Genomic DNA, 16,602 nt, shown 5'->3' on the forward strand with positions numbered 1-16,602 from the left:
CTAGCGCGTGGTGAGCGCAACCTGCTCCCGGGAGGAGACCACCTTCCCGTCCTGCACCTCCTCGACGATCGTGCGGACCTGACGGGAAGATGTCATGACTGCAAAAGGAAAGCAGAGGACAGTTACCCAGGGGGCAGGAAGGAGGGAAGTTTCTTACCACACTGTCAGATGTGGCATGTTCTTAAGGAAGATGTGGGAAGCCCCACGAGGTGCTGGGAAATGCTGTTTTAAACAACCCTGCATTGGCCAGGGAGAGGGGAGAGCCAGGCCTACGGGAAAGCTCGAGAAGGCAGAAGGCACGCTGCTTAATCGTGGGGTGTCACTTGATTTTTCTGGTGTCTGTAAAGCTGGAACAGCAGCTGCTCAATCACAAGGCCCATTTAGGGCAAATCGTTCAGGCGTGTGAGGCATTTCCCTTCCTGAGAGCTCTTTCCTGCGGTTAGCAGTTGCGAGATGCGCAGGAGCTCTCCTGGCTGCTGTCACTGATGTGGCCAGCGAGGTGGCACAGCACGCCCCAGGAGCGGTTTTCACTCCGTGGGTTTGGCAGCTGCTCTAAAAGCAGGTCTCGAAGCTGTTTGTCAGAAATGTGTGTAGCCAGACAGGTTCTTACCGTCCCTGCCGGAGTGTGAGGACACAGCGGAGGAGTACTGGGAAGAGATGCTACGAGAGAAGGAGAAAAACAAAGAGAAGTTAGGGACGAGCTCTTTTTTGTTGCTATTATGCAGGCTCTGCATTCAGGCAGGAGGAAAACAGAAAGGTCTCATGGCAGTTGCTAAAGCCACTGCTGCGCTCCGTGTGTCCTGGAGAGCAGAGGGGCCGCTGCCCCTTCCAGCATCTCCCTGCAGGGACGGAGCCGCTGGCCACCCACGGCGGGTGCGAACATAAAGAGGAACCCTGAAAGCTGCGATGGGGCTGAGTCCCCAGGCAGCACATTCTGTGTCTGTCACCCGTCTCCTCCCGCTGCGCCCGCCCAAGCGAAGCCCCTCCACGTACTGGGCGTCCTCGCCCTCCAGCAGCCGGCGGTACGTGGCGATCTCCTGCTCCAGGCGGCACTTGACGTCCAGGAGGACCCTGTACTCCTGGTTCTGGCGCTCCATGTCGCACCGCAGCTCGGCCAGCTGCTCCTCCACGCCGCTGATCAGCCCCTGCAGCTGGGCCAGCTGGGTGCCGTAGCGGGCTTCTGTGTCGGCCAAGGTGCCCTCCAGCGCCGCTTTCTGCGTGCGGAGGAGAGGGACGGGGTCAAGGGGGGACGGAGGGCGGCGGGGATGGGAGCACCCGTGCGTCCCCTGGCCCGTGCTCCTGCGTGCCCCCAACCCCACAGGCAGCCGGCCCCTCGTACCGTGCTGAGCTGGGACTGCAGGTCGATCTCCAGGCTCTGGATGGTGCGTCGTAGCTCTGTGATCTCCGTCTTGCCGCTCTGAAGCTGCTCGGTGTTGATGGCCACCTCCCGGTTCAGCTCTTCCGTCTGCAACGAGGCAAAACCGTGCCGTTCCAGCACCGGCGAGCGGGCACAGCCTCGGGCCCCGCGTCCCGCTGCGCTGCCGGCCAGGGCTCACCTTGCTGAAGAACCACTGCTCGGCGTCCCTGCGGTTCTTGTCCGCCAGGCTCTCGTACTGCTCCCTCATCTCAGCCAGGATCTTGGTGAGGTCGATCCCAGGAGCAGCATCCATCTCCACACTGATCTCTCCACCCACCTGCCCGCGCAGGGCGTTCATTTCCTGGCAGAAAAGAGAGACAAGATGCACATCAGGGTGAAATTGGTATATTCCCATTCTGTCAAATTTCTTATTTGCACCCAGCACACGGACCCCACGGACCTCCCTCTCCTGGAGGTTCTGTCTGAAGGGATTGTCTCCCTCCCCCTTACCCACTTGAGTGTCTCCTGACAGCCCCAATTGCAGAGACACTCCTGCACATTTGACCTGACCACATTCCATTGTGCTCAAGGGATATTTTGTAGGTCCCAGTTTGAGCCTGGCTCTGTGCTCACCTCCTCGTGGTTCTTCTTGAGGTAGGCCAGCTCCTCCTTCAGGTTCTCGATCTGCATCTCCAGGTCAGCTCTGGCCAGGGTCAGCTCATCCAGGACTCTGCGCAGGCCGTTGATATCGGCCTCCACGCTCAGGCGCAGAGCCTGCTCCGTCTCAAACCTGGGGACACACACACAATTGCGCCATGGAGCCCCGCTGATACAGGTTTTTTGTGTTGTTTCCTTCCCCAGCTTGGCATATTTCTGCCAAGCATCTTCTGTGAAAAGTGCATGCACGGCTCTCCACCGTGCAGGAGTGTCCAGACAACGCTGTGCCCAGGAAGAGGCGTACGCTTCCCAAGTGTCACACTTTTAGGGAACAGTGACCTGGTGGAGCAGCTTCAGCTGCAGAAAGCAAAGCCGTACACAGACTGGCTTTTCCCTCCCTTCTCATGAGAGCTCTCAAAGGCATTGGACTCACTTGGTTCTGAAGTCGTCAGCTGCCAGCCTGGCGTTGTCAATCTGCAAGACGATGTTGGCATTTTCGACAGTTGCAGCAAGAATCTGGGGGGGACAAAAGAAAGCGAAAGAGTGAAAAAGTAGTTCCAAAACATGGCATGCTGCTGCCTGAGTCCCCGTTCTGGAGGCCTGGAGCAGCCCTGAACCCCCTGCCCATCGGGCTGGGCTTCCACGGGGAATCTGCGAGGAGACAGACGGGATCCTCGTGCTCAGTCTCTCATTGGCACTGAGTCGGCCTCTGGGCTGTGCCCACACGCCACAGCCCGTTGCCCCTGCGGACGGCGTCTCCAGGCGCTCACACCGCGCTCGGAGCCCTGGCAGCGCTCTGGGCTTTGCCTGGCCACGCTGAACAGCCCAGCTGGGAAGGAAAAAAGGGTGGAGGAAGGAGTGTCTTGTGCCTGAACTGTTTTGCTTTCGTAATTACACCTGAGGTGCAAATATTTGTTCTGGGATTTTGAAAATGATTGGCCATTTAATGAGCCGTAATTTCTGTAGCCACAAGCTAATGAAAAGCTCTCGCTGAGTTCTGACGCTCCAGGGGGTATCCAAGCCATAACCCAGGAATATTGATGTGGTAATTTCCCAGCTGCGGTGCAGGAGGGAAGGGTCTGCCTCCCCCTGGGTCACGAGTGGAGGGTTTCTGTGAGAGCCAGCACTTCACTACTCAGACCTTGAGACACGTTCTGCTGCCACAGATCAGAGCACACCCGACAAGCTGGAATGTGAAGAGCAGCTTTGTGCCTCAAGGCAAGAGCCCTTCTCCCCAGGGCAAAGCCCAAGAGACAGGTTAAAGATCTGAAACATTCTCAGTATGGGATTTCCCCCAGGGGCTCATCCCTGAGCCTGTCACAGACCAGGTATCGTCACTCCCCAGCTGCCCACACCTCCGTCCCCTCGGGGGAGCCTGAGCTGACTAAGGATGCTGTCACCTCGCGTAGGCAGTGGTGAAGGACCAGGCAATCAGCTCATGAGGAGTGATGTGGGCAGAGGGAGGACAACGGTGGCAGAGTAGGAGGGGAAGAAAGATTCTGGTGCTTTTGTTCAAGAGCCTTTGCCTAAAATCAGCCAGGGAGCTGCTAAGAACAAAGAAACAAGCTTGGCCATGATTTCATCTACGGCATTCTAGAGCAGGGCACGCACCTGACTCCAGCACCTCTGAAGCCACCTACCAGCACCCACTATGTTCTGACTCCTGGATTTTCACTCATGTCTGTGTTTGCACCTCCCCAAGAACAACCATCCCATAGGGCAGTTTCTTTTCCAACCTCTGCCTTGAGCTTCCTTTCAGGTTAGAAAAGATCTGACTTGTAGGATATTTATGAGAACAACTTAGCAGCTCCATTTGCATATCATTCAGCAGTGAACAGTGCCAAAGAGACAACGTGCCCCTGCCTGCAGAGTGCTTGATCAGAGCCTGCAAAGGGAGCACGCACTTGGGGCGTGAGTAGCATCGAGGAAAGGCAGGAGGTGACCGGTGTGGCAGCAGGTAACCCACACCAATGTCTGACAGCCCCGACTCCTGCTTTCCTGCCCTGTCTTTCTCCCTCCACTGAAACAGTCAATAGAAAACCCATCTTTGTGCCTGGTGGAGGACATGATCAAGAACCTGCTGTTCATAAATGATGACTATTATTCCCAAGCATGCTCGTTCTGTTTTTCCATCTCAGACCAATTATCTGTCATTTGTTAATACTCTTCCCTTCAGCTTTTAGGAACAGGGTCAACTTTTTTGAAGTGACTTTAATGAAGTTGTCTTGGTAATCACAGCATCCTACCTTGTTCCTGAGCTCCTCGATAGTCCTGTAGTAGGGGCTGTAGTCACGGTCTGGACCAGGTCCCTGCTTCTTGTACCACTCCCTGATCTTGACCTCCAGGTCAGTGTTGGCCTCCTCCAGCGCACGCACTTTGTCCAGGTAGGCAGCCAGCCGGTCGTTGAGGTTCTGCATCGTCTCCTTTTCGCCAGCCGGGAGGATGCCATCGCCGCCCCCAAAGCCACCTCCAAAGCCACCTCCAAAGCCAGCCCCAAAGCCAGCCCCATAGCTACCCCCAAAGCCACTGCCCAGGCCCCCTCCTACGCTGCTGCAGTAGCTGCCCCCGTAGCCGCTTCCGAGCCCCGAGACAATGCGGGAAGAGACAGAGTAGCTGCCAGAGCCCCCGTGGACGCTGGGGGCTCGGTACCCTGCTCCCCCAACACGCACGGAGGAAAGCCTGCTGGAGCCTCCCCCCAGGCCCCCGAGCCCCTTGAGGGAGGTGGAAGAGGAGTATTGCCTGACAGTGGTGCTCATGGCGGAGGCTGGCGGAGGCTGGAGAGAGACACGGGGCTCGGCAGCGCAGACAGCGAGTGCTGCTGCCCCCGGGCTCGGAGCCCTTTATAGCCCGGGCAGGAGGCGTTGCCGGCGCTTTTTTTTCTGTTGCATTCCCGATGATTTTCATCACTCCTAAAATCTGAGCCAACTTCCAGAATCATCATTTTCACCTTTGTTCTATCCGTGCTTTTTGTCATATTCCACTAGAAACTTTTTATCTCACAAAGGGCGTCTTTATGCTGCTTCCGTTTCCAAGTAAATAGTCAGGTGTGATTCAAAGTAGGAGGCTCCTTGCTCAGGGCTACGTTTTAATACTGCTTTGTACTATTAGCTCTGAAACAGAGCTGTTCCGGCAGCGTTTCCATGGAGTAAGTCAGCATCTCTTTGGCTGTGTCTTTTTGTCCCAGCTCCTAGAGTTCCCTGTCTCTCCTCACACTGTACACAGAGCACACCTGCAGGGACAACAACCCTGTCCTGAAGCCCTGAGTGTACGTCTGCAGTCCCGTGAGCACAACGGTGCTGGAAGGAACTTGGCTGCCAATCCTGGAAATACAAGTCCTCTCTTTTATCCACAGAGAGCGGGATGTTCTGTAATGAAAAAGCAATGAGAAGGGAGTTCATGCTTCAGGGCTCATTCAATTCTTCACTTCGCTTCAGAGGCCACCCAAGAGTGGAGGAATATGAAAAGGCAATAAGCAGTGGATGTTTTGTGGTGTTCTTTGTGAACGAGAGCCTGGCAAACCATTGCGAAGGAGCAGGGTATGGCTGGCGTAACTTAAAAATTGTGAGATGCTCCAAGAAAAAATGTGGAACAGCATAAAGTAGGTGAAGGATGTAACGAAAAAAGATCCTGGTCCCTAAGCACTGTGAGCAAGAGCGCAAAGTTGACAGTAACAAGGCTTAGCAGCTAATGCTAACGATGTTTTCTGTGATGAACATCTCAATCTGTTGTGACCAGGGAGGACAACTTCAGTGTGAGTTTGGAGTTTACAGACCTGTGTAGACAGAGCTTCAGCAGAGATACCGGTTGCCTCTGAAGGGCAAAAAGGCTCAAAAAACGAGTGCACCAGGTCAAGCTCCGCTGTCTGCTCTCTGTGCTGACCTGCGTCATGGGCAGAAACCACAAACCTGAGTGTCACCAGCTAATAATGCAGGGCGTGGAGGAGAAGATATTTCTCATGTGTGTGCATGGTGGATTGTTTGACTGTCTTCACAGACAGGCCCCAACAGCCCCTTCCCAACAGCCAAGTTCTCCCTTAGATCATTTGCCAGAGGGGAAAAGAGTATGGAAATAAGCAACAAAGGTACATTTCTGAGTAGCTCCTAAGGGCCTGACTCCCTCCCCTCTATCTGAAGAAAGCTGGAAACGATACAGGAGTGGGATGTGTCCTTGGAGTGCCAGGAGTTGGCTGCTGTGGAGAAGCACAGCTAGCGATGAATGGAGACAAGTCTGTACACCTCGGAGAACTGGAGAACTGGAATCTCCACCGTGTTTGCTCTGGCCAGAGGACGGGTTCAGTCTCTTGTCGCGTGAGTGCCAGGAGCCGGGGCGCGGAGCCAGCGGACGCCCACTTTCGGCTCGTCCTCCCCAGGTGCGGATGGCAAAGGCGCAGCAGTGCGGGGGCGGCTGGGACGTGGAGATCCAAGGAATGTGCTTCCTCCCCGTCTTCATTTCCTCACCTTCACCCGGGTGATACAAAAGGGCAGAGCTCGTGGGTTGTCCACACTGTGTGCAGTGGTGGCACAAAGAAAGGCGACTGCCAGTGACAAAGGCCAGGTTGGATGGGGCTTGGAGCAATCTGATCTGGTGGAAGGTGTCCCTGCCCATGGCAGGGGGTTGGAACTGGATGGGCTTTAAGGTCCCTTCCCACCCAAACCAGTCTGTGCTTCTCTGAGCAGCAGCACAGAGCCCCTGAGCACGTCCACACCCTCAGCCTTGCCATGAGCAAAGCCTTTCGGCCCAGTCAGCCAGCAGCAATAACCGGCTTCCCCCAGACCGGCTGTCGATGAGCACTGTCACAGCGGTACAAGGTTAACGGCATCTTCTTCCTTTACACGAAATTGCCTTTTCTTTCATCTTTTGTTTCCTATTTAACCGCTATGTCATAGACATTGCTCAAAATATCTATGGTATTTTGATAATACCACAAGGCAGCAATTAAAATCCTGAGATGTTAATTAAGACTTAAAAAAACATTAAAAATTCTAAGCTGTTATTTACATGACCTCCCATTGAACACAACCACAAATGACTGCGTGTTGTTTGTATCACACTCCCTCGAAAATAAAAGACTGACTTAATAAATCAGATTCTGCCCCTGTTCCATGAGCACGTGCCCACAATGAGCCCGTTCAAAAGCAGAATCCTGGTTCTAGGGCATACCAGTAATTCCGTGGTAGCACAGTGGTGTTTAAACATTCAATTCTGTCTTACTTCAGGAGGAAAACAGATGAAGTTCTGGCTCCAAACATACACATCAGCAGACCCGGTAGATGAAACTACCTGGACAAAAACACTTCTCTGTTTATTTTAGTGCACTTAGAAAGTTTGCCCTAATAGCAAATTATCACAGGAAAGTTCCCTAAAATGAGCTGAAAGGCCACACCTTAATGCCTCCTCCTAAAGTGGTCTTTTATGTCAGATTAACTCAGCATAGCCTGAGAAGTCAAATTGTCTTTCTGGAATAAAACACCACTTTCTGCAACCTGCCTCGAGCTGCCGCTGCCTGTCTGCGTGAGCCACCGCCTGCAGCTCCCTCCTCAACGGGTTTCTTAAGGTCAGGAATAATTATTAATGCTTAAGGCAGGAGCGAATCAACATCTGTTTTCCACACCTCCCTCACAATTTGCAGTAGCAGGAGTAATTAAAACAGAGGATTTTGTTAGCAAAGTATTATTTGCTGTTTCTGTAGCAACACGGGTGTGCCCAGTGAATCCCAGCGAGGCACCTTCAGCATCCCCACGCCGGCTGGCAGCCAGAGGGGCACGACCACCGCAGGGGCTCCGAGGAGCTGCGAGAGGTGCTGATGGTCCCTGCACCATCCATGGGGGCAACGGGGGGACCCTAAGAGGTGACCTGGGAAGCCCCAAGTGTTAACTGCAGGCTGTGTCTGTCCCTACCCTTGGGCGTCCGAGCTTGGGCTGCTCAGCGCCTGCCCTCATCCAGCCCCGGGCACGGAGCACCCCTCGGGGGACACCCCTCGGGGGACACCCCTCGGGCTCGCTCAAGGGTGCGGGAGCAGAGAGGGCACAGTCTGCAGGACTGCAGAGGTGCTGTGGCTGGAAGAGCCTCGGGTCAGGAATCGTGCCCGGTTATTTGCCCGTGGCCCGTCCGCGATGCTCCAGGAGTGGTGCAGCGGCGCAGCGGTGGGAGCCCTTCTGACCACAGCTCCTCCGCCGGGTCGTGTCTGTGTGTCCTTCGGTGGAATCGGGGTGGAAACGAGATCACTGTGTGCCAGCAGCACGCTTCCAAACCGCAGCCGTGTCTCCCGCAGGCCGGTGGATGCCGGCACTGCTCTAAGCTGGGTCACACGGGGCTGCTGCGCGCGGGGCAGCTGGTGCCCTGCCCGTGTCGGGGGGTCTGCTCTGCGTGGGCAGGGGGACGCAGCCCCCCCGACACCGGGCAGGGCTGTATGGCTGCAGCATGGCATGTCTCTGGACCGGGTATCCCTGCCCCTGCCACCTCGGCTTGGGGCATGGATGATGCACTGTGAGGGTCCTTTCAATGCTTTGGAAAAAAGCTGGATTCTCTCTTCTGTCCGTGTAAAATCCAGGCAGATTTTCTGGCAAAGGGTCCTACAGCTGAGTGGCCAGCAATATCCTTACACACATTCAGTAGTGCCGCTCTGAATCATCCCATTGATTTAGAAGGCGGATTTATGAAGTGTGGCAGAATCCAGCCAAGAATGTGTCTGAACTGGCTTTCCAGGAACGGCTGGGCCAGCTGACGGCCGCGGGAACTGCTGCGTCAGGAGGAGCCGCGGAGGGCCGGGAGCGCCAGAAATAACTCCCAGAGAGTTTTAATCTTTTTTCTTGCATAGACCATACCCACCCCTTACCGTCACTTGTTCTCCTCACCCTTTAGCGGTCTCCTTGGAAGCAAGAATTAAACAAAGCTGAGTTTGTATCTGTCCTGGTTTCACGGGATAAAATGTATAGAATCAAGTTTCTGTTAGATTCTGTCTCAGTGTGTGGCCGGCCGTGGCGATCAGGGGCAGCTGCCCCAGCCTGGCCCACAGGTGTGCTCTGTATCATTAACGTCAAGTTCACTATAAAAGGGAAAGCTGCTGGGGGAGGTGGGGCTCTTTTTGCTTTCCTCTTGTTTCTCCTTCACCTTTCTCATTCCCAACAATTGCTATTCCTGGAGCAACTTGGTGCAACTCTGCAGCTAAGTATAATTTTGTGTGTTCTACATTATCATTGGTATTGGCTTCTTTATTTTGTTAAATCTGTTCAACTTTAACCCATGAGTCTGTCCTCTTCCCAATTCCCTTCCTCGGTTGGGGAAGGGACACTGGGTGAGAAAAAAGTTGTTATTGTTTAGTCCCGGGTGTGGGCTGAATGAAGCCAGTACCTCTGGAGGGGCGTCAGCCAGTACCCCTGCCACAGCTACGGCTTAATTTCATTTTACCACAAAGCTTTTGCTGTCTGGGCCGCACGGCAACGGCTGAGGCAGAGCTGGGGAGGGACTGGTCCGCAGGGTCCTGGCTGCATGACCTTGTTTTTGTTCACTTTCTTGCTTGGACTCCCCAAGTTAAAACCTTCAGCTCTGCTGTTGCTGTACACTGCAGCCGGGGAGGCAGCGCCTTGCCCCACTGACAGTCGCAGAGCCGAAGCTGAGATGAAATACAGAGACTGTCACGAGTTTCCCCTCCCACGACCAAGTAATCGGTTCCTTTCTAGACCTCCACCCCCATGAGCCGTCTCCACCGGAGCAGCCCGGTCCCGGGTGTTACAGAAGCGTAGGTGCGCTGGCCCCGCCGTCGGGGTACCGCAGCTGGAGGGTATCGCTCCTTCCCGAGGGGAGCTTTGTCCTCCAGCCCCAGGAGCGGGGCAGCCTGGCTCCGCAGAGCAGCAGGACCAGACCCTGGTTTGCACGAGCGCGAAGAAAAGCTTTATTTGATTTCTGAGCACGGCACAGCGCTTGGAGACAGGGAGAGGGAAGTGGGGTGGGATAAAAAGAGAAGATGCTTTTCGTGATCGGCACAGCCACAGCCCGTAAGAATCCCCTTGGCTCTGCTGTGTGAGGCTGGCAGCAAAGCAGGCAGCCGCCTTAGTGGGCAGCCTGGGTGATCTGCTCGCGGGAGGAAATCACCTTCCCGTCCTGGACTTCCTCGAAGATCGTGCGGATTTGACGGGTAGTTACAGGTGCTGCGATGGAGAACGGACCCGTTATTTACAGGGCACAAAGGGGGAAGTGTCTTAAAGATTTTCATGGGTAAATTTGTTGTTACCAACAACTGCCTCAGAAACCCAATATAACCACCACCTTCCTACCCCTAAATACTTTATTGTGTAATTTCAGTCTACACAGATAATCTTCTGAAACATGTTTTGGTGTATCATAAGAGTGGTTTATGTCAATTCACATTTTGAAAATATAATAAAATAGGAATTTTAGTAAATTAGTAAAAAGAATCTGTGCTAAGAGAGTGGGTAAGGATATGACAGAGCTATGTGTGATCAGTGCATCAGCCAACACATGTTTCTTACCTTCTTTCACAGACTGAGAGATGTAGTGGGAAGACACGCTACAGGAGGAGAAAAGAGAAAGAATGGTCAGAAATGGGGAAAAAAGTGAGTAGTCTCTAAGACAAAATCATTATTTAAAACCCTGCCTTTTCTTCTTGTACCAGTACGTGATTGAAATGCCTCCTGGAAACTGCCCAGTATCAAAATTTGAGGGAAATGGTACAGATGTGTGTGCGCCACGGGGATCCAGGCAGAAAGGCAGCAGCATCCCAGCTGCAACGAGCAGCAGCAGGACCTGCTCCTTCCCCAGGATCACAGGCAGGGGAGGGATGGGAAGCGGATCCCAGGGATGCCGCAGCGCTGTGATACCCGCTGGGCTGCTCTGGACTAGTAGGAGTGAAAAGGGAGACCCTGTTGCGTGCGATGGGTCAGGAAAGGGGCTCACGGGATCCTCCGGGAAAAGCAGGTTGTTCATGTTTTATTTCCTTCGCTATTACCCGTCTCCTCCCGCTGCGCCCGCCCAAGCGAAGCCCCTCCACGTACTGGGCATCCTCGCCCTCCAGCAGCCGGCGGTACGTGGCGATCTCCTGCTCCAGGCGGCACTTGACGTCCAGGAGGACCCTGTACTCCTGGTTCTGGCGCTCCATGTCGCACCGCAGCTCGGCCAGCTGCTCCTCCACGCCGCTGATCAGCCCCTGCAGCTGGGCCAGCTGGGTGCCGTAGCGGGCTTCTGTGTCGGCCAAGGTGCCCTCCAGCGCCGCTTTCTGTGTGCGGAGGAGAGGGACGGGGTCAAGGGGGGACGGAGGGCGGCAGGGATGGGAGCACCCGTGCGTCCCCTGGCCCGCGCCACCCCGCAGGGAGCCGGCCCCTCGTACCGTGCTGAGCTGGGACTGCAGGTCGATCTCCAGGCTCTGGATGGTGCGTCGTAGCTCTGTGATCTCCGTCTTGCCGCTCTGAAGCTGCTCGGTGTTGATGGCCACCTCCCGGTTCAGCTCTTCCGTCTGCAACGAGGCAAAACCGTGCCGTTCCAGCACCGGCGAGCGGGCACAGCCTCGGGCCCCGCGTCCCGCTGCGCTGCCGGCCAGGGCTCACCTTGCTGAAGAACCACTGCTCGGCGTCCCTGCGGTTCTTGTCCGCCAGGCTCTCGTACTGCTCCCTCATCTCAGCCAGGATCTTGGTGAGGTCGATCCCAGGAGCAGCATCCATCTCCACGCTGATCTCTCCACCCACCTGCCCGCGCAGGGCGTTCATTTCCTGGCAGAAAAGAGAGACAAGATGCACATCAGGGTGAAATTGGTATATTCCCATTCTGTCAAATTTCTTATTTGCACCCAGCACACGAACCCCACAGACCTCCCTCCTCCTGGAGGTTCTGTCTGAAGGGATTGTCTCCCTCCCCCTTACCCACTTGAGTGTCTCGTGACAGCCCCAATTGCAGAGACACTCCTGCACATTTGACCTGACCACATTCCATTGTGGTCAAGGTGTATTTTGTAGGTCCCAGTTTGAGCCTGGCTCTGTGCTCACCTCCTCGTGGTTCTTCTTGAGGTAGGCCAGCTCCTCCTTCAGGTTCTCGATCTGCATCTCCAGGTCCGCTCTGGCCAGGGTCAGCTCATCCAGGACTCTGCGCAGGCCGTTGATGTCGGCCTCCACGCTCAGGCGCAGGGTCTGCTCTGTCTCAAACCTGGGGACACAGAACAGTCACTGAAGTCACACAGGATCTTGCCCAGCTGGGGACAGGCGACCTCGGTTTGTTGTTCACTTCTTCCGTGCTGCTGCTGGCATCGTGTCCATACTGCCTGACCCTGATGGTGCACAGACAACCTTCTGATAGTGAATGCAGGGGAACAAGGGATAGACAGTGTCCACCTGAGTCCATAACATCACCTTGACCCTGATATTACTGGGCCTTGTTACTGGGTCTGGGCTTTGTTGAGCTACACACACACAAGTTAAATGCACAGCAGAGGCACAGGGGGAGTTCTCCGTCCAGGACGGCTCGTACCACAGAGGGACAAGTGATGGGAATAAAATAGGGATGGTTTTGATGGAAGCAAAGCAATCCCTAAGTGCCTGCAGATTTAGATAACCAGCTGCTTTGGAAATCACACCTTCATTTTGAAGGCTTTGTTTCCACATTGCCCTTTTGGGTTTTGGATGTGATTTTCTCCTCATTTCATCAAACGTCTCTGCAGACTTTGTTCTGTTTTTCCAGGAAATGTGGCTTACTTGGTCCTGAAGTCATCAGCTGTCAGCCTGGCGTTGTCAATCTGCAGGAGGAGGTTAGCATTGTCAACTGTGGCCATCAGGACCTGGAGGGTGGAGGATAAAGGAGAAGCACTGAATGAGTGTCAGGAGCTCCTCTTGGCTGGCCAAGGGACGGGAGCACAAGTGAGACTGTTGGGACAGGAATGTTTTGGGGAAGCTTGGTGTTTCCTTAGCAGAAGTGTGCATTGAATCAGGACAAGGGAGACACAGCTGAGGCTGACTGCAGGAGGGGGCTGGTCACTCTGTGACCTCCCTTTCCAAAAATCCGTCAGTATTTCAAAAGGCAGCATGAGGCCACGTAAGATGCGCGAGATCTGATGATGGCATTTGTCCCCATGCTTCAGGGCAGGTGCTGACTATGGAAGGGTCAAGAAGGAATCACCTGCTCCCCCATCCACAGCACCGTGCGGCTCTTTGGCAGACGGAGCAGCAGGGTGCTTGCCCTTGGCAAACCTCGTGCCCATTTGTTCAGGGATGGATTTAATTTCTTGACTGCAGAAATGGAGCAAAATGCAGTGAGCAAGTGCCTACAGCTTCTGATTTTTATATTATGAAACCAGGAGCAAATAGTCCACACTAGGAGAAGATTCAAGTCAGAGTTTGGGAGGACATCAGTTATGGGGCCAAGGAGAGGGAGGGCAAATGGATTCCCTGCATCATTTGGCAGCACTCCTGCAGCTCCAGCTGCTCACAGTCATGTTTACTGGGGGCAATTCATATGTCAGAAGTAACAGAGAAGAACAAAGGCAACTCGAGTATTTCCTCCAAAATGGAGTGGTGGGAATCAACTCAGAACAGAGAGAAATCCCTCCAGAGCTGCCTGGCTTGGTGGGTCTGCATCAAGCCTGGCCCTGGGGCAGTGGCTGCCAAAAGGAGGCAAAAAATTCATTATTGGTCAGTTCCATCTTTTTCTCTTTAGCATCTAAATCACACCAGTACAGAGGAGCTGAGACAAGTTTACAAATTCTTTGACTGAAGGTTTACAAATACGACACCAATGTTTCACAGTCTGTGCACACCTACAGCTTTCCCTGCGTGTTCATTTTAAACTCCCTAAAATATGCATTAGCAATGCAGACTTGGCTCTTGTTCACTTTTGCATCATGTCCTTTTACATCTGTTTCTTCCAGTGAAAACTGCCATGTCTTCCATCTAGAGGGGTGTAATCAAAAGCCGACATTGAAACATCTCTGAAATTCCAGCCTGGTGCTTTGCACCTGCTTATGAGACACTTTATGACATCATTAGCTGGTACTAATTACAGAGGTAACAGTCAGTGTTTCTGCTTCCTCACTGCTAGCAGACCTCCCACTGTGTTAATCACAGCATCCTACCTTGTTCCTGAGCTCCTCGATAGTCCTGTAGTAGGGGCTGTAGTCACGGTCTGGACCAGGTCCCTGCTTCTTGTACCACTCCCTGATCTTGACCTCCAGGTCAGTGTTGGCCTCCTCCAGTGCACGCACTTTGTCCAGGTAGGCAGCCAGCCGGTCGTTGAGGTTCTGCATCGTCTCCTTTTCGCCAGCCGGGAGGATGCCATCGCCGCCCCCAAAGCCACCTCCAAAGCCACCTCCAAAGCCAGCCCCATAGCTACCCCCAAAGCCAGCCCCATAGCTACCCCCAAAGCCACCGCCCAGGCCCCCTCCTACGCTGCTGCAGTAGCTGCCCCCGTAGCCGCTTCCAAGCCCCGAGACAATGCGGGAAGAGACAGAGTAGCTGCCAGAGCCCCCGTGGACGCTGGGGGCTCCGTACCCTGCTCCCCCAACACGCACGGAGGAAAGCCTGCTGGAGCCTCCCCCCAGGCCCCCGAGCCCCTTGAGGGAGGTGGAGGAGGAGTATTGCCTGACAGTGGTGCTCATGGCGGAGGCTGGAGAGAGACACGGGGCTCGGCAGCGCAGACAGCGAGTGCTGCTGCCCCCGGGCTCGGAGCCCTTTATAGCCCGGGCAGGAGGCGTTGCCGGCGCTTTTCGTCACCCCTGACAGCCAGAGCCAAGTTCCAGCATCATCATTTTCCTCTCCCCGATTTCATGTCTTTTGTCACATCCCACCAGCAGCACTACGGCACACACGGGACCTTCGCCTCCTGCTTTGGTTCCCAGCACCCAGCGTGATTCAGCCCGAAGGCTCCTTGCTCACGGCTCCGTTTCAGCATTTCGCCGTTGCACCTGAGAGGCAGAGGTGCTCGCTCCAGCCCCACCCGCTGCTCCCGCAGCAATTCCAGTGAATCCTCTGGGACATGCCAAGTCGCCCACGAGTGTCTTATATCATGAAAAATCTACAAATCTATTTATTTGCTTTTTAAAAGAGTCTAAAGCCAATGAAAGCCGCTGACTTAAGAGCTCTGTGCATCCGTAATCTTTACAGGGGCTGACCCAAAGCCAGGTGGCAGTTTTCCCGTCAGGACCTCTGTCCCGGGACAAGCACAGACCTGGCCGTATCTGTGTACTGATACCGTGCTTGGCAGAACTCTTGTAGCTCAAAGAGAAGAAATTTCTTCTCACATACTGGTCTACAGAGACCAGAAAGTCCCCGCAGCAGGGGTTTTTCAGCCAGTTTAAAGGCAGGCGCCTGGTGTTCCCCAGCAGCACCTGCTCTGCTGCAGCACCTCTTCAAACTGCACAGCAGCAGGCTGTGACTTCCCAAAGGTTTGTAGAAGCTAAACACTTCCATGCCGCTATTTCCTCTACCTCATTGCTGAGGCAGGGTTTGATGCTTAATTAGTCTAAATCAGAGAGAAAGGATTGAAGCTACATTAGACACCCCCTGCCAGGACACACCAATTTCTTGATGGGAAGGGTACGACCAGCTCTGGGCAGGACCAGCAGCTCCTGTACCAAAGGTACTGATGGGCCAAGTGTGACACGGGGCAGTGAGGAGGAACACGGCGACCACCGAGGAGCAGAGGGTTCAACCAGGCCAAGGGAGCAGCGATGTGCAGGGATGAGGCAACGCAGCCGCCCCGACAGCCCCGCCTGCACCGTGCGATTAAGGGATTGAGCGCAGTGATTACAGTAATGCAGCTGGACAGGTATTAGCGTGAAAAAAGCAGCAAGAACCAGGAAGGGAGACGCTGCACTGGTTTATTCTTTGTTGGGGAAAAAAAGAATCCCTTTACTGATGTGGCGCCAGCTTTTTCAGTGTACAGTGGGAAATCGCACACCCAGCGTGCTGGCCTGCCTGGCTCCAGCAACGTCATTCTCGGATAAGAGAAGTTATTTTTTCTTTTAGCAGAGGTGCCTGTGAGGTAGTGAAAGAGAGTTACAGGGATTAGGAACCCTTTTGTGCTTTCTCTCCTGTGCTGATCTCCTTTCTTCCCGGGGCCCCTCTGGCTGTTTTCACATTCTAAGGCACTTAACTGATTCTGGAGTTGCTGAGGTGTTCCCAGAGCCTCACCCTCGGTAATTCGTAGGGCCTCCTTTCTTTCCTCTGTTCCCTGAAGGACACAATAACAACAAGGCTTTATCTGCATCACCGTGAGATCTCAAGGACTCAATAGGGAGTCACGTTCTCTTTCTTTGGCAGCTCCAGGAGAGGTGGTGTGATTTTTCTGGGCGGCCACCAAGGGAGCAGCTTAACCAGAAACAGCCTCCAGACCCCCTTAGTCGAGGGCTCTGGTCTCGGGGCAGCGTTGCCTCGGAGCTGGTCGGCTTCAGGTTTGGATTTTTGATTCCTCGAGCTGCAAAACCTGGGGGTTTGGGATGCACTCATGCCCCATCCCTCAGAGAGCTGGGGGGAAGGAGGGGACCTGGGAGCAACTCATGGCTGGCAAATGGCAGAGTGTGCAGATGATCGTGCTGAGCTTGCAGGGAAGTCCTGGCAGGGTGAAGATCGGTGTTGCTGCTGGCCCGCTTCCCT

At 54.4% G+C, this 16,602-nt stretch overlaps 2 protein-coding genes across 8 annotated transcripts; both read right to left on the reverse strand.

Moving 5' to 3' along the window:
* LOC137673652 (keratin, type I cytoskeletal 14) lies at positions 1 to 4,770 on the reverse strand. 4 transcript variants are annotated; one of them, XM_068418594.1, is made up of 8 exons: positions 4,261 to 4,770; positions 2,448 to 2,530; positions 1,991 to 2,147; positions 1,557 to 1,718; positions 1,340 to 1,465; positions 994 to 1,214; positions 611 to 660; positions 1 to 98 (listed from the first exon to the last, which is right to left on the reverse strand). In XM_068418594.1, exons 1-8 carry the CDS (start codon positions 4,768 to 4,770, stop codon positions 1 to 3), a joined length of 1,407 nt encoding a protein of 468 aa, XP_068274695.1. The 4 variants fall into 4 exon arrangements, with proteins under 4 accessions (XP_068274695.1, XP_068274699.1, XP_068274698.1 ...); XM_068418598.1 differs by lacking the exon at positions 611 to 660 and adding an exon at positions 412 to 428 and having other exon boundaries at positions 1 to 91; positions 990 to 1,214; XM_068418597.1 differs by lacking the exon at positions 611 to 660 and having other exon boundaries at positions 971 to 1,214.
* A 5,293-nt stretch (positions 4,771 to 10,063) lies between these two features.
* LOC137673650 (keratin, type I cytoskeletal 14-like) lies at positions 10,064 to 14,606 on the reverse strand. 4 transcript variants are annotated; one of them, XM_068418592.1, is made up of 9 exons: positions 14,500 to 14,606; positions 14,085 to 14,424; positions 12,712 to 12,794; positions 12,010 to 12,166; positions 11,575 to 11,736; positions 11,358 to 11,483; positions 11,022 to 11,246; positions 10,624 to 10,633; positions 10,064 to 10,161 (listed from the first exon to the last, which is right to left on the reverse strand). In XM_068418592.1, exons 1-9 carry the CDS (start codon positions 14,604 to 14,606, stop codon positions 10,064 to 10,066), a joined length of 1,308 nt encoding a protein of 435 aa, XP_068274693.1. The 4 variants fall into 4 exon arrangements, with proteins under 4 accessions (XP_068274693.1, XP_068274692.1, XP_068274691.1 ...); XM_068418591.1 differs by lacking the exon at positions 10,624 to 10,633 and adding an exon at positions 10,504 to 10,541 and having other exon boundaries at positions 11,026 to 11,246; positions 14,085 to 14,305; positions 14,342 to 14,606; XM_068418590.1 differs by lacking the exon at positions 10,624 to 10,633 and adding an exon at positions 10,504 to 10,541 and having other exon boundaries at positions 11,026 to 11,246; positions 14,085 to 14,606.
* Positions 14,607 to 16,602: the final 1,996 nt, after the last annotated feature.

Source organism: Nyctibius grandis, chromosome 26 (genome assembly GCF_013368605.1).
Source record: "Nyctibius grandis isolate bNycGra1 chromosome 26, bNycGra1.pri, whole genome shotgun sequence".
NCBI classification, from domain to species: Eukaryota; Metazoa; Chordata; class Aves; order Nyctibiiformes; family Nyctibiidae; genus Nyctibius; species Nyctibius grandis.

Bases quoted from the DNA above. Each gene is read 5' to 3' on its own strand.
- LOC137673652 (XM_068418594.1), bottom strand. From the start codon at position 4,770: ATGAGCACCACTGTCAGGCAATACTCCTCTTCCACCTCCCTCAAGGGG. The intron at 1,466-1,556 runs GTGAGCCCTGGC...GCCTCGTTGCAG, and splicing joins AGCAGTGGTTCTTCAGCAAG to ACGGAAGAGCTGAACCGGGA. The intron at 661-993 runs GTACGTGGAGGG...CTTCTCTCGTAG, and splicing joins CTGGAGGGCGAGGACGCCCA to CATCTCTTCCCAGTACTCCT.
- LOC137673650 (XM_068418590.1), bottom strand. From the start codon at position 14,606: ATGAGCACCACTGTCAGGCAATACTCCTCCTCCACCTCCCTCAAGGGG. The intron at 12,795-14,084 runs GTAGGATGCTGT...TCCACCCTCCAG, and splicing joins TCGAGGAGCTCAGGAACAAG to GTCCTGATGGCCACAGTTGA. The intron at 11,737-12,009 runs GTGAGCACAGAG...CTTTTCTGCCAG, and splicing joins TCAAGAAGAACCACGAGGAG to GAAATGAACGCCCTGCGCGG.